The sequence below is a fragment of the Octopus bimaculoides genome, chromosome 1 (assembly GCF_046866305.1).
Source record: "Octopus bimaculoides isolate indiv1 chromosome 1, ASM4686630v1, whole genome shotgun sequence".
Lineage (NCBI taxonomy): Eukaryota > Metazoa > Mollusca > Cephalopoda > Octopoda > Octopodidae > Octopus > Octopus bimaculoides.
The window spans coordinates 126,650,114-126,667,613 of NC_142928.1; the positions used below are offsets into that span (position 1 = coordinate 126,650,114).

The 17,500-nt window shown below is 36.2% G+C and overlaps 1 protein-coding gene across 1 annotated transcript in view; it reads left to right on the forward strand.

Moving 5' to 3' along the window:
* The window catches only part of LOC106873821 (uncharacterized), a 51,472-nt gene that overhangs the window by 32,702 nt on the left and 1,270 nt on the right, over window positions 1-17,500 (forward strand). Inside the window, exons 12-18 of the mRNA XM_089357506.1 lie at window positions 4,964-5,101; window positions 7,788-7,946; window positions 9,382-9,507; window positions 11,241-11,438; window positions 14,064-14,213; window positions 16,361-16,474; window positions 17,367-17,500. The exon at window positions 17,367-17,500 is cut by the window's right edge and continues 1,270 nt beyond it. Coding sequence (XP_089213632.1) covers window positions 4,964-5,101; window positions 7,788-7,946; window positions 9,382-9,507; window positions 11,241-11,438; window positions 14,064-14,213; window positions 16,361-16,474; window positions 17,367-17,476 — 995 coding nt within the window. The 3' untranslated portion in view covers window positions 17,477-17,500. The remainder of the gene's footprint in view (window positions 1-4,963; window positions 5,102-7,787; window positions 7,947-9,381; window positions 9,508-11,240; window positions 11,439-14,063; window positions 14,214-16,360; window positions 16,475-17,366) is intronic.

The following is a 17,500-nucleotide window of genomic DNA, read 5'->3' on the forward strand; positions in this document are numbered from 1 at the left end:
GTACTACAACAGGGCATTATGAATAATATTAATAGGCCAACTTTTTGTTTTTGTACGTAGCTGTGATATGTCAAATTTACTTCAAAGGACAGAGGAGGTATATGTGGAGTGGCAAAGCGGGAGAGAGGAGGACAGAGAAGAATAGAGAGAGTGGGAAAAACAGTGAGCGATGACGGCATTCGTTTTGTGTTTTTAAATGTCAGTATTTTCGGAGTACATCTCAAGAAACGAAGTACATCTCAAGAAACGAAGTACATTTCAAGAAACATAGATATATACATTTCAAGAAAAGTAGATGCATAGATCATAAGAAAAGTTGATACATAGATACATAGACACATTGTTACATCAAAGACAAATAACTACAACAAATATTGGATGTCACTGTCACTTTTCATTACCACACGAGGATAAAATTAACTCGCAAGTGGCTGTGTACTCCAAAGACATGCATGCCATTAACATAGTTCTCCGGGAGATTCAGCCTCACACAGAATACGACAAGGCTGGCCCCTTTGAATTACAACTACAACTCATTTTGGCCAGCTGAGTGGATTGGAGCGAGATAAACCTTCAAGTGATTGGAAGAAAACGAAAAGAGATCCTATATATGGGCAGGAAGATTTCTTTAGTCATTAGAGTTATTATGGGTGTTAATCCGGTCCTAACAGCAGCATTTGTGGATCTCACAGATCTGGAGGCCAAGCCCCCAGATAAACACCGATGCGCAGGCTGTTGTAATCAGACTGAGCGTGAGTCGAGTGCGAAGTCACTACACGACGGAATAGCAATTATTTAGTCTTAGTTTTCATTGCTTATACTAAATACATGACATTTTTGCCTTACGTTATGGAACATTTCCTTTCCTTTTACGCTTTTTAAAAATAGCACTCCGTCGTAACGACGACGAGGTTCCTGTTTATCTGATCCACAGAACAGTCAGCTCGTAAAATTAACGCGCAAGTGGCTGAGTACTCCATAGACATGCATACCATAACGTAGTTCTCAGGGAGATTCAACTTCACACAGAATGTGACAAGACTGGCCCCTTTGTATTACAGCTACAACTCATTTTTGCTTCAGCTACTGCTTCTGTATGATATCTAAATCATTTATATGCTCGAATCAAGTGATCCTGGTTCATTTTGGACATTACTTTAACTATGGCAACTTTCAAAGAATTTTTGGTGTTTTGGGCGTGTTCATTGACTTCTCTCTCAACATCGCACAACATGTAATAGTCAAATAGATTGAGATCTGAGGAATTAGGAGGCTAAATGTTAGGGGTTACGTGATCATGAAAATTTTCAGCCATCTATTCCTGTGTTACTAGAGCTATGTGAGATAGTGCAGAGGCTTACTGAAACATATATGGCCTTCCATTGCATACACTGTCTATCCAGGGCTTAAGAATTATTTCCAGGACCTCAATGTAGGTGGCAGAGTTAACTCTAAGGCCTTGTGGAAAAAAATAAGCATTGTATGTCCTTCATTGCTGACAACCCCTAAAACCATCACAGTTGCAGGAAATTTTGTATGCATAACACTTGGAACTTCAGAAGGGTCTGCACATAACCATCTGTCATTTCTTCTGTTAACTTTTTGATCTTGTTCGAAGCTTTTCTCGTTTGAGAAAAAACAAATCAAATATTCTGCTGGATTTTTCAGTTCGATTAAGAGCCTTTTAGATCTGATTTAGTGATTTTATTTTGCTTTTTAGACAAATTGACGTTTCTTTTATATAAGACTTATATCTGATGTCTTCATGGACAACATTACTGACTCTTCCTCCTCACACATGGAGATCTTTTGCAATTGACCTCAGGTACTTTCTGGGATTGTAATCAATGGTCTGTTGAACTTGCTGGATAAATTCAGGTGTTCTGATGATTTCAAAGCGTTTAGAATGCTTTTTATGCTTTGATACCAGTGATACGTTTCCATCTTCAGTTTCTAATTGCTTGCAAACTTTGTAGACGAAAGATCTGGTAACTTTTAAAACTCGAGATATTTCTAAATCACTATGTTCAGCCTTTATAACCACAGCATGCCTCTTCATTTCTTGAGTAAGCTGTGAGTCTGCTATTATTGTTTTCTGAAACAAAGATTATACAGAGTTAGCAAAAAATGCTGCAATAACCTCCAAAAGGTATGTCTTCAAATATCTTACGTGCCCTGTATAGTTATCGGTTTTACACCTTCTTTCTATATTCTGCAAGTGTCACAATATAGAAACATTTCTCATGACACCAGCATACAATGTACAGATGCTTACATTTTTCATATTTTCCATGAAGTCTGCACGGGTCCAGCTAGCTATTATTATTATTATTATTATCATTATTATTATTATTATTATTATTATTATTATTATTATTATTATTATTATTATTATTATTATTATTATTATTATTATCATTATTATTATTATTATCTGATCTATTCAGCTTGTTGTTGACGGTTGTTGTTAATGTACCACCTTTTCTCGAGAAATTTTCAAAGGCTCCTTGTACGTGCAAGTAATAAAACTGTTTTCGGGATGTGCTCTATTTTCATCTGTTAATTGACTCCTATAACAGCACTCCATAATGATCGTATGAATTTCTTTGTGTCAGCAGTCAGAGGTTGTCGGTGTCCCATTGCTGCTCGATGGGACACCTACTATTCACAGCACATTCATCACTGGTTCCAATCTCACACCGTTATCTATTATATTTCTTTCGGATATTTCACTCGTAAATGCTGTTTAAGTAGTTTTATTTTTTTGCGTAACGTCTTCACAAGATGGATTACCAACTAAAGTTCAGAGACACTCCGTCCACCCTCTTTTTGCAGAGCTGAAGGGATGTGGTTTGCTGGTTTTGTTCGCTGAATTCAAACTGCAACCTGTTTCTTCAGATATTCTATGCTCTCTGTAGTGTGACAATGTTAACCATTTAACGGAATATAGAAAACTATTTGGTGATATTTTTATGCATGTACCTGGTAATTTTATTATGTTAGTAATTTCTATTACCTCACCACAGGTCTAAAGCTTCTTTATCTCCCCACTTACATCGTGAAATTTGCCTTCTCATTTTCTTTTTCTTTCACTCTGGTGTGGAATGAACAGGCTACATTCTATTAACCAGATAAGTTCTAATAAATTTCTCCAGCACAATGACACCTGATCTTGAATATTCTAGTTTCTTATTTGGATTTTCATTTCCCATAAAACTTTTACATGATAATTTTCGACAACTTACCCTCGTCTTTTATCATACCCTTTTTCAGGGTGGGCTAGCCTGAATGTTTTACAGTTGGCAGTGTATAACAAATACAATTTTGTCGTGTACCCAGCCCTTGTAGTGTTTCTGCGTTATGTTCTTATATTTTGGTACACAGTAGACAACAGTTACTTCCCTCTCACCACATAATTGACATAGTGATTGAATATCTTTCTTATCTATGTTTACTGAATGCTCGTGTTCTAATGACCTGTTCTTTGGCCGCTAATGGTTTGGCCTTCAGTGGTTTTCTTCAGGTCTCTTTTTCTTTTCCTTAACCAGTCACATGACCAAATGCTTCTGTATGCAGTGTTCTTGAAGAAAGTTTTAGCCGCGGAGAAATGCCATGCGACATTTATTCTAGCTCTTCTTAGTTCAAATCCCGTAGAGGTAACTTTTGCCTTTCATCCCGCCGGGGTCGAAAAAGCAAGGTACCGGTCAAGTACTGGGACTGATGTAATCGAATAACACCTCACTGCCCTGAGAGTACAGATACCAGTGTCTTTGCGGTTACTAAGCTTCTTCAGGTCGGCACCGACTTTGTCGGGCGTGACAGGATCGAGTCTGCAAGTGTCATTGGTTGCGGCTGTGTCTGCGGTGATGGTTAGGCAGGGATCGATTGAGACAGGTGGGTGATGAAGAAGGCTGAAGTGATCCTTCCAGCGTTCGAGGAGAGCGGTTTCGTGGGGATGACGTTGCCATTGGTATCCTTTACGGGGGTTGTCTTGAACAGGGGACCGCCCAGAACTTATCTTGGTCATCTGTGACGGCCTTGTTGCCTATCTGAAGGTACTCATTCCTTTTTGGCCGCACAGGCGAGTCTTGCGATGGCAGTTGATTACCTTCAACGTCTGCAGTGAAATCTAGGGCCGCTGGGGAATAGATCTTGAGTATACTAGGACATCACGTGCAGACGGGTTGGTGTTTGATTTAAAGATCTCCCAGTTGTCGGCCTCATCATTGGCCAGGGCGCTGAAGCAATTGGCGATAGAAGATGAGTCAGGGCGAGGCAGGTTAGTGGCGGGGTCTGCTCACAGCTTCAACTTGAGAGTTACAGCCAGCAATCGATGTTCGGTATTGCCGAGTTATCTCCTCTGTAGACTCGGCAGTTAGTGACCAATGACCTCCAGCGATAGGAGATGAAGATGTGGTCGATCGCCTTCCTGCTGTAACCGTCCGGCCTCTGTCAGGTCAAGTGATGGATAAGTTTGCGAGAGAACCGGGTGTCGGTGTTATAGAAATTGTTGTAGCGGCATAGGAGCAGCAGCCGGTTACTGTTGTCATTGGTAGATGGGTCTGGAAGATAGAAATGGCCCTGACGAAAGTAACATTAATTTTCTTAGGTCGTTCAATTTACCTCAATTGATCAATAGACCAATTGAGTAAATCTATTAATAATGTACCTATAATGATTACTGGAAACAGCTGTAAGCCAAATTTGCCCTAATAAAGGAATTATATGTAATGACCATTCTGTTTAACTTGTTTCTGATATATATATATATATATATACATACATACATACATATATATATATATATATATATATATATATATATATATATATATATATATATATATATATATATATATATATATATATATATATATATAACCTTTCTCTCTATGTATGTATGTATGTATTTGTCTATATATATATATTTTGTTGAAATCTACTTTTTCTTTATTTATTGTAGCATCATCTTGTAAGAACACTTACCTTGATGCAAAATGTGACACATGGAGTGCGAATGGAGACTGTTTAACGAATCCTAAGTGGATGAACGAAAATTGCGCAAAGAGTTGCAGTTCGTGTCCTTCTGATACGCAACCATGTAAGTAACGAATTTTTATTTCCACTTTCTAGAAATTAGCCAATTGCATAGTATTAAGAGACGTTGCTGTTTAATCTCCATGTCTGCCTTGATTAATTGATTAAGGCAGACATTTATCAAGAGCATTTGAGCCGTCACCATCTCATATTTTTATACATCTTGGACAACAATAGCCAAAGTGTCAACCTCTTTTTAAAACGACAGAGATTATTCAAGAGAATGCGGTTGATATTTCTAACAGTTTGAGGGAATGCATTGAAGCTCTCTCTTTCGTTGCTTCATACTAAGAATTATAAAATTTTAAGTAGAATTGAAAAGTGCTAATTTCCCGAATTAAAGGGTTGTACATTTAGAAAATGTTGATAGCGATAATTCTTTGTCTTTGCTGCTATTTAATTTATTAACCATGGCGTAGTCTTTATTGAAAGTCAACCTTTCGAACTTAGAAATATAGTTCACTGATCTTTAACCTCTTCTTAGATACAGAGGATCAGAGAAGGATTTGAATTCAGAACATTCAAATTCAAGAACTTTTGGAAAATAAGCATTTGAAATATTCGTGCCTTTCTTAGACATTTTCAAACGATTCGTCCGTTACTAGGCAGTCGAGTATATTACTTGATCGTTTATTACAAGCAGTAATCACCAGTTTGTGTCAGCAGTATTAACCTGTGAGACGTAGTAACGGTTCTGGTCATACTTGTAGTGGTGAGATTGCAAGAAAATATTGCAAGTTAATAAGTCATTCAGTAATTGTAGAGTTGACCCGCTTCTTACAGTATTGAACTATACCACTGTTTGATACCTTCTTACAGCTGGATGTACTTAGACACTGAGAGTTCAGTGTCTTAGTGAGAAACACAGCCTTATTAAGCTCACAAGTTTCAAACTATCGGCACGTCGACTGGTCGATAACAGAAAGATAAAAGCAGAGAGGGGAAGGAAAATATTTAAATATAAAATTCTAGAAACAGAAATACCAGGAATATGGTAGTCAAAAAGAGTAACAACTCTTACAATAATTATTTCTAACAATGCTCACTTACTTAAAATGAAGGATAAATTGTTATAGTTATGAGATAATAGATATTTGGTTTAATCGATCTGGAGTTGTCTCCGGTGTTTAAAGAGGAATGATAAGGTTGTTTAAAACATGATCTGGGATCAGAATTATAAAAAAAATGAAGGTAGATATACTGTTGTTGATGATGATATTGTTTATCCATATGTGAGTTGTAACTTAAAAATATCTATCTTCAAAAAGTGTAGTATGTATCGATATGTCTTATAAAATTAAGACTACGTAGTCCAATGTTTCATGCTTTTTGAAGATGGTGGTATATGATTTGAGGAATATTTGGCAGTTATTTCTTAAAGCTCGAGCAAACCGTATACTGTTATAGATATCTCCACAAATCTAATAATACCTCACAGAATGGTAATAAATATTTATGTAACTGCTTTATGTACAGAGATGCAGGAATTGCGATATTTACACCCCCTCTCTCTCTCTCATATATCTTATCTATATATAAAATAGAGATTCTGTCCGTTTTTGTGTTTGTTCTTTTGTTCGTCTACCAAAATGAAAGTAAATGGTTCAAGAGAAGTTATGTTTTTTCTATATCTCTTACTGTGCTATTGCCCAATTTGTCTCAACAAAACTTATACAATGGTACAACACTAATTATGCCCAAACCTATGAGGAACTGCATTCAAGAAAATATTCTCACTGGTTGTGGTAAAGATGAACCTTCTTCGTTCCTCGCATACCAGTTATGCCAGTTTCTGGAGAGATTACATCTTTTCTTTGGTGGCATATTTTTTCAATATTATAAATCCAAAATTATGAACATAGAAGAAATTATACAGTAATCTCCATTAATGTAAGCAATTGTATGTATGTAGTATATCTTTATTTTTCTATGCAGTATAAATTAACCAAATATAAGCAAATTAACCAAATAGAAGCCCATGTATGAACTGCTAATTTAATGGTAAATTTGCAACTGCTCGGATAATTATTAACTGGTAATTGAACAGTAAATGTGTATTTTTACATACCTTGGACCTGCCACCTCATTGTTTTTTGTCAAGTGTTTCACCTCCAGGTGTTCGTTATGTCAGTTAACACACGTACACTGACATACCATTCCGCCGTCCCTCTCAAACTCAGCTTCGCCATGACAATTAACAAAGCACAAGGTCAATCGCTGAAAGTTGTCGGATTGGACCTTCGAACATCGTGCTTTTCACATGGACAGTTCTATGTCGGTTGTTCTAGAGTTGGTCATCCAAACAACTTATTCATCTACGCCCCTGAAAGAAAAACCAGAAATGTCTTCTACAAAGCAACCCTACAGTAGTTACTCCTCTACTGTAATCTTCACATTTACGCCAAATTGTAGCCGTTAGCAATCAGACTTCCTACAATCATTTCATTTGATATTTGCTTCATTTCCATGATTGCTGTTAACAATACATTACCTTCAATGACCCTTCTTACTTCACGCACGTTGTTCGTTCATAAGCATGCTCTGACATTCATTTTTGTACACGCCATTATTCTATTTGTGTGTTTGCTGTAAATGTTTGCTTTTGTCTATCATACATAACTTGCATTGAAAAAAGCGTCAATGCGGTAGTGTCAACATTAAGAGTAAACTTTGAAATTTTTGCTTCATAGCTACCTGTAAAAATTCGTACCTAAATGACGAAAAATGTGACCAGTGGGCCTTAGAAGGTGAATGCCAGTTAAACGCTGTATGGATGGAGCAATATTGTGCTAAATCTTGTAGAACATGTGACAAAGTTACCGGTGGCGGCGGTACAGATGAGGAATATGGTAAGTTATCATGATTTATTCTTTGTTTTAGCTATTCGGCAACTATGATATATTATGCAATTCTAGTACTGGGGTCGACGTAATCGATTAAACCTATTACTTCAAAATCCCTGGTCTGTACAAAAATTATAAAGAATGATTATTATTATTATTATTATTATTATTATTATTATTATTATTATTATTATTATTATTATTATTTTTATTATTATTATCATTATTATTATTATTATTATTGAGTGAAAGAGCAGTTCATGCCATCACTGAGGTAAAATATACGAAGCCCAATATACCCATCATGACTGCCCGTCTGATAAGGGTACATCAGGCACATGCATCACAACCATGTGTGCGCGACGTGTTTATCTCATCTATCAAGATAAACAGCGCATCACCTCGCAGGTGGGGCCCAGTTAGAATTTTCTTCAGGTCGGGTAGTCCATCCCGCTCAAAAGGACCCTGAATAAGGTTTGTTTAAGGTTGTTGAGCAAAACACCCATGTTTCCAAAGGTGAATTATTCAAACCCCAAAGAATTCCTCTCAACACATGGCTATGATGCTTCCCCACTACTTCTGCTCGTGATCAGAGTTGCACATATCGTCAGCCACCAAGGGACATGCTCAACTGGTTAAGGTCAAACAACTTACAAGCAAATCTGTGGTATTGAGCAGAATATTTGCTGTAGCCCATCTTTTTATAACAAGACAAAACAATGTACATGATAACACTTCCAATCAATTGAGATCAGAAGCCACGAGAGCTACTGCCTGGTACTGCATCAGGGCATTTATTATTATTATTATTATTATTATTATTATTATTATTATTATTATTATTATTATTATTATTATTATTATTGTTATTATTATTATTATTATTATTATTATTATTATTATTATTATTATCAGTAAGGCGGCTGGCCGAATCGCTAGCGTGCTGGATGAAATGCTTAGCGGCATTTCGCCCGTCACTACGTTCTGTATTCAAATTCCGTCGAGGTCGACATTGCCTTTCATCCTTTCGGCGTCGATAAATTAAGTATCAGTGAAACACTGGCGTCGATGTAATCGACTTATCCTCTCCCACCAAAATGGCTGCCCTTGTAGCATAATTTGAAATCATTATTATATTTTCTTATTGTTATTAAAGCAGCCAGTTGGCAGAATTGTTAGCACTCCAGGCAAAGTGCTTAGCGGCATTTCTTCCGTGTCTGCGTTCTGAGTTCAAATTCCGCCAGGGTCGACTTTGCTCGTTTGTGAGAGCAGTTGAGTTTATTTCAGATATTCTTATTTTAAAAATCGTCTCCGGCTAATCGTTGAGAGGACGTTGATGTTACCTTGACGGAGGTTTGTGCTCTCTGAGTCCTCTTGTTATTATTGATATTGTCAACCTCTACTATATAAAATAAATATTTACTTAATTTTTTTGTAACAGATGATTGCAAAGATTCCGAGCAATATAAAGATAAGTGCCCTGGTTGGGCCCAAGCAAATCAGTGTGCAATAAACCCTAAATTTATGATACCACACTGCCGAATGTCCTGCAAGAAATGCCAAACAAGTAAGAAATGTAAAATTATTTTCTTTGTTAGAAATGAACTTTTATGGAACGATGTTCAATTCCTAAGACGGCGGTTTTTTGATCCCATTCGAGATTAGAATCACTTCGCCTAGATTTCGCATGCATGCATACACACATACATACACACATACACTCATACACACACACATACATACATACATACATACATACATACATACATAGGCAACAGAGGTTTAACACCAATCCAAAATACCTTTGAATGTCGTATCATATCCCTACGGCAACATATTTTCCCTACCAAGTGTCGGAGTACATCCCTTGACCAAGTTTACATGCATGAGACTGATAACATCATAAGACTTGGAAGGCAGCTTCTTGAGCAACATTGCTCGTCTGATACCTTAATTACATTCCAAAGATGTCGCATGACTCTACTGCAACGTATCATCAGATGAAAGGATGAACATATATGAGCAGAAGACCATCAAAGCCGTCTATCATGAACCAAAAGCCGGATGACTACCTCCCATTTTGAAGAATATGCGTTTGCAATTCAGGAACTGGAAATATCAACCAAATACCTGATGCACCAAAGGGACAAAGATGCAGGAAAAGCAGTAAAATGTGACAACCAATGCAGACTTTGTGGAGTTAACACTGAAGATATCACCCACATCGTAAGTAGTTATCCGAAAATGTCATCATGGTATTATCTACTGATGAGACATGCTGTAGCTAGTACACTCTATACTGAAATCCGTTGGAAGGATAACTACAAGGACAAAGAAATAAGAACCCACAGTATGGTAGAAGCCATAGCCACTCATAATAAAAAGGAGTACTGATGTGAAAACCTCAATAAAATATAAGCAGAAAAGACCTGATATAATGATTTGGGATAGAGAAGGGAAACTGTGTATAGTTGTGGAAATTAGCTGCACAGTGGATGTTAACGTAAAGCTGTAGTACACTGAACTATTGAGAAATCTGCAATTACTCTATCCAGATGTCAAGTTCAGGTTTATACCTGTAATTATTGGGGCCCTGGAATATGTAATAAACTGCCTAAATACCAATCTTGAGAAATTAGGCTTCTCAAAACCAGAAAGGGAAAAGCTAATTCGGAGACTACAGATCCAATCCATCACTGGAACTGTAAAAATCAGTAAAACTTTCCTGACGTTTATCATTTAAATATATATGAGCATGTCTAGAAATGCAACTATATGCATAAAAATACATACATAAAACAGAACATACAAATCTTTACATATACATACATACATACGTACATACATACATACGTACATACATACACACAAAAGTACCCTGTTGTTGATGTTGAATTTCCAATGAAGGAACCTTGGATCAAAGTTAGAAACCGACTCTTTCTCCATTGACAAGAAATCTTGAAATAAAACTGAATAATCACACACACACAAATACATACATACATACATGCATGCACACACATATACATATATATACACACACATACATACATCCTTCCTTCCTTCAGTTTCTGTCTTCCAAATTCACACACAAGGCTTTTATAGCCCTTGGTCAACCTAAGGCTTGTGAGTAGATTTTTAGAATTGATTTGGAATAAGTATCCTAATTTTTACAAAAGAATTTACTTGTATTATAACGAAGAGATTTAAATACTTCAGAAACACTCATATATTTAAACGGAACATGTAATTTCTTGGTGAAACGTTGTTTATCTTTTCTTTTTCTTTCCTTATTTATAGAAGGTTGTGTGAACTTATACAAAGATAATATTTGCGACTTGAAGGCAGAAGGTGACCAATGTGAATCTAACAGAGAATTCATGAGGAAAAACTGCAGAAAGTCTTGCAAACTTTGTAGTGAAGGGGAAATTGAATATGATAAGAAAACCACAGTCTATGTTGAACCAACGACAGCACCAACTACAAAAAACAATCCTTGTAAGATAAAAATTCTCGTCTTTTAAAATTATTTTTTATCCTAATTATTAAGCAATTAACTCTTCCGTTTGTTATAATCTGGTGTATTGATTCATTTATGAAATTATCCAGAAAATGGTCTTATATTCTATATAGCATACTATAAATTGATTATTTCTTATATTTCTATAGCTATATTTATGTCCCCTAGCTAGTTTCCTGAGTATTAGTATTTTCTCATGTACGTGTTCATGTGTTTGTTTAATTTTATACTCACAAAATACAGATCTTATAAAATGAAACCAGATATAGAACTAAATTATATATTTCATGTAGTTTACACAATAATTTTCATTATAAAGGTTATTGTGTAAATTAATTAAATTATATCAGTCATTCTGAAGCATTGAGAAATTAGAATTAATGAAAAGACAGCTAAATGAGATGGAGAACGTTGGATTGCTTTTTATCACTGGGCTACTCAAGCACAACTGAAGAATAATCTTTTCTACTCCAGACACAAGGCCAGAAATTTTGGGGGAGGGGACCAGTCGATTAAATTGACTCCAGTACGCAACTGGTACTTAATTTATCGACCCCGAAAGGATGAAAGGCAAAGTTGACCTCGGCGAAATTTGAACTCAGGATGTAAAAACAAATGAAATACCGCTAAGTATTTCGCCTGGCGTGCTAACGTTTCTGCCAGCTCGCTGTCTTACAACTGAAGAATAACAACAACAGCAACAACAACAATAACTAAATTGCAGAATATAGCAAAGTATCATACCTTGATTTAATGTTTTTAATCAAGAATAACCAATAAAATGAAAGTATGAAGAAAGAAAAACTATGACAGACATATGATAGCGAATTAGAAAGTAATGGCTTGACTTCATTGGCATCATGCTCTTGCTTGATGGGGCTGGGATAATTTCAAGTTAGTGGTCCCAGAGGTATCATCATATGTAGAGCTGATCAGTGCACCCCGTCGCTGGTGGTCCCACGCCAATCCCTTTGCATCCTCCAAAGTAATGTAGAGCCCCTGAAGATCTTCCCCAGTCACGTCCAGCCATCTAGTACGAGGCGTACCATGAGGCCTCTTCCAGCCCACAACTGTTGCATCGAATCAAAGTAAAGCCCTCGTAGGATGATCAAGTGGGAGGCGGAGGACATGTCTGTACCAGCGCATGCGACGGATAGCTAAAAGATGGGAGGCTGTGGGCTGATGCATGTATGCATGCACGCACGCACGCAGTTCTTTGTTGGAAACATGACTGTGCCATCTGATGTTCTCAATGGTTCTCAGGGCCGTGCTATCGAAGCCGTCAATCCTCTTTGCATTGCTTCTGACTCATCCTTGTATATACATGCACGTATGTACGTTTATATATATATATGTAAACGTACATACTTTCTGTCTTCCCCCCCCCCTCTCTCTCATGAACATATTTTGTTCAATCAGTCTTTTGCTGCTCCGAGTTTTCCCTAGAGGTGAATATGGTTTTCGGGTAAGTTGTAACTTGCCTGAAAATTTGCTGATTTCTCCAGTCACACTTTACATCACATAGAGAGAAGGGATATATATAAAAGAGAGATAGCGAAAGAATTAACATAAGAAGATAATGTCCATTGTGGAACATAGAAATTGACAAGTAGGGGCAGGGGATGGTTAAGATGAAAAAAGTTCTGTGGTCGATGGGTACCAAGTACATGACATACACTATCACATACATGCAATATTCTATCCATGACAATTACACACTCCCACATACACGTAGAGACATAACAAGGGGGAGGTAAAAATGCAGTAGGTCAAGCATTTTGTCCGATGTGCTAACGATTGTGATGAAAGGGAAAGTCGACCTCGGTGGAATTTGAACTCAGAACTAGTAACGGACAAAATACCACTATGCATTTTTCTTGACATGCTAACGATTCTGTCAGCTCACCACATTAACAATGATAATAATAATTTATAATAATTGATATGCTAGGAATAGTAAACAAAGATATAGACAAAAGGTTGACGGAGATCAGAATAAAATGCCTGCTAGAGTTCTTATAGAAAGTTTGTCACTCAGGGACAGCAAGGATTATCAGAAGGATTCTAAGCACTTGAAAGACAGCTGGAAACTTGTGGATACCTAAGGTTACAGGTAGTAACACGCTACACACATAAATCCTACCAGGAATAAGACCGAACCTGAGCCAAGCCAAAATAATAATAGAATTATTATTAGGGACAACTAGAATACTTAGGAAGGTTCTTGGCATTTAACGTTACTTGTTTTAGCCCAATGTTAAGGATGTTTTCCAACAGTCTAATTTGTTGTGTGTCACTCCTAACAACAAAAAGAATACACAATGCTGCACACCCCCCAGCAACATGGAGGTGTTGCAGGTGATGCAGTACAAATTTGCCTGAAACGACCCAATGTTGAATAATAATAATGATATTAATAATAATAATAATAATAATAAAAATGAGGATGATGGCAAGAGTGGTGGTAATGGTGAAGTCATTGTCATTTTGCATATCATCATCATCATAATCATCATCATTTTTAATAATGACACATTGTATTAAATGAAGTAGGAATTTGAATGTAAAAATAACACTTTTTTCGTAAATTCTACTTGTTTCAGACAATTGCTATGATTCTCACACTAATGTAGAAGATTGTAAAATGTGGCGTGACAATAACCATTGTAACATCAATCCTGACTGGATGGCTAGACATTGTCGTAAGTCATGTGGTTTCTGTAGTGATACAGGAAGAACTACTACCACAAGCAGTAAGTAATATTAATGTTCACCTACCTCTTTTCTGTAATTCATTTATATATTTTGCATTTACGAATGTGTATGTAATATATATATATATATATATATATATATATATATATATATATATATATATATATATATATATATATATACAGATATATACAGGGTGCAATGGGTAAATTTTAATTTCGCACATGTGCATTGTTTCGTTTTGATTTTGTCGACTGCAGAGTATAGTAGGATCAGTTGGGCAGCGTCTGTGAGAAAAACAGCACCATGACACAATTCACTCTGCCAAAAATTTGGAAACGATATACTATACTGCTTGGCATTTACACCAGAAGCTCCAATACGAACATTTCAGAGCGTTTGGGTGATAAGACAGAATCATTGGCTTGCCGTGTACCCAAAACATGTACTGAGAGTGATATAAATCAAACGTCCAGTCAACATCTTAATGTTTGGAGTATTCACTACTGATAGTGACGTTATGTTTCTATTCATCGTCTCACACGACCTCAGACTCAGCAGGGAGGCCTGCATTAAGTGTCTGGAGGAGATAGTGCTGCTCTGGGTCAAGAGGGTAGCTGCTGGAAGAACCTATATCTGGCAACATGACTCTTCATCATACCACACAAGCAGGACAATATCAGACAATATCTGCAACCACATCACCCCTAAATTCTGGCCACCTAACTCTCCAGACTTCAATCCCTTTGATTATTATGTGTGGGGTGCAGTTGAGCAAGAGAGCAACAAAACTCCTTGTAATACTAAAGATGAATTCACAAAAAGTACTATGGTAGCATGCATCAACTTAAACAAGAAGACCGTCCAGAAGAGTTGCAGGAGATTCTGAAGTCGTCTGGACGAAATGGTTGAAGCCAATGGCTATTTTACTGAATAAATTTATTCTGTAGTATTTCAAGATATGTTTATGTTATTTTGGTGAATGTATCTGTTAAAATGAGATGCAGTGTTATATATATATATATATATCAAAATATGCAACAAGGATAGTCAAGGTTGATGCAGTACGATCGTTTCATGCGACTCCATTTATATAAGCAATGTGAGCATTACATTAAATGTAAAATGCATTAAATGTAAAAGATACAGAAAATTTACTGAAATTTCATTTCAGTAGAAGGACATATTATTGTAACTACAATAATATGTCCTTCTACTGAAATGAAATTTCAGTAAATTTTCTGTATTTTTGTGCAGCTGAAGATTGCTCTGCCTTTTACATTTAATGTAACGTTCACATTGCTTAAATAATTGTATATATATATATATATATATATATATGCATATATGTATATATGTATATATATATATATATGTATATATGCATATATGTTTGTGTGTCTGTATTTGTCCCTCCAACATCGCTTGACAACTGGTGGTGGTGTATTTGCGTCCCCGTAACTCAGCGGTTTGGCATTAAGAGACCGATAGAATAAGTACTAGGCTTATAAAGAATAAGTCCTGGGGTCGATTTGCTCGACTAAAGGCAGTGCTCCAGTATGGCCACAGTCAAATGACTGAAACAAGTAAAAGAGTAAAAAGAGTGTTATTTATAAACAGACTTTTGTGGATCCTAAAATAGGATAAAAACTATACATATATTTAAAGGGTTTTGATAAATCATAGGAAAAACTTCAGTCAACACAAACTGTGACCTAAATATGATATACTTGTTTACTCCTTTACCTACACTCCTGGCTGAACCCTAAAAAAAGCCAAATTCCCCCATCAAACTGAATAACTCTTTCTACCATTCCTTTCTCCAAAACCCACATCCTACAAACACACTTTTCTCCTATACTTTTCCTTTTCCCCCACTTCCTACTCAACCACTTCTCTGTCTACTTACACAACACCCAATTATAATTTGTGTTACTCTATCTATTGAAGAAATACCCAACCAAAATCAATATATAGTCAGAAAGTAGAAAGTAAACATAACAGTTGGTAAGCTGAAACTTTGAAGTTACTGTCAACATTTCCTTGGTTAATACTCACACGCATATATAAAGGAAGCAGAGATCATTGAACTACCACATTTTATATATACTGAAATAATTCTGCCTCAACTATTCAAGTCAATTTTTTAAAGGAATCTGTAAATATATTCCTTTCTTTTTTCTAGGTTCTTGTCAAAACAATGATCCTGGATGTGATGAATGGGCAAAGCACGATATGTGTACTACAAATGCTCGTTATATGTTGGTTCATTGCAAGAAGTCATGTAAAGTTTGTGGAGGTAAGGCTAAGGATACTTGTATTTGCTTATATTTTATTAAACGTTTTCTATGTTAGTCTAACAACTAGCAACTTACAATTTCTCCTCCTGCTATTTTCCTCTTCCTTAAAAAAATAAAAAAAATAAAAACAAGATAATTTTCGCTTTGAACAAAGCCTCATTGACTTTTTCAAGTTTCACTTGAAGAAAAAGATGGTGGTAGATGAAAAGATGTTGTTCTTCAGTGAATTTATTCAATGATGGTTGCAAGTTTCAAGTATAGCCCTTGTAAGTGGGCCTAATTTTAGCACCTGCCAACAGACTGGAAAACACTTCTTGGAGGTGACACTTACACTTAGTAGTGAAAGTAATCCTAGATCTATGAGGTACCTTGACAGGCTTTTGATGGTTGTCCATCTACTAGGACATTACATTTTATTCCTTTTATGTACTAAAGGGTTCCATGCCTGTTTTTATTTATAACCAGCCCTGCATGAACTCTGAGTGTCTTCGTAAATTATTGTTGCAATATCTGCTCATTCATTACATTTGGAGCAAATAGACAGGGAAATGCTCCTTTCAGCATATTTGCTAAAGAGTTGGTATTGGCAGTGAGAATAGCATGAAAGAATAGGATTGCTTTGAACATAAGTGAGTAAGCTAGAGAACACAGATACAAGAAGGCATTTTCTGTTGGCTTTAAGGAATATTTGCAACATGGATTTTTCCCTGATTGACGCCAGGTATCTTTTCTCCTTTGGAACGCGTTTTTCTTCATTTCCTTTTTCATTCATATCTATATTCACACATACAAATCTGCACCCTACCCCTATTTTTATATTTTGTTCTTGTCCTCCATCTATATTATGTTAATGAAATTACTAATATTAATATTATTTCTTTTTCTCTATAGGTTGTGAAGATGATAATCAATTATGTGCAGCATGGGCCAAAGGACATCACTGCAACAAAAATGCAGGCTACATGTTACGGCATTGCAGAAAGTCCTGTAATGCTTGTTAGAAGTCAATGTTTGAAGGGTGCTCA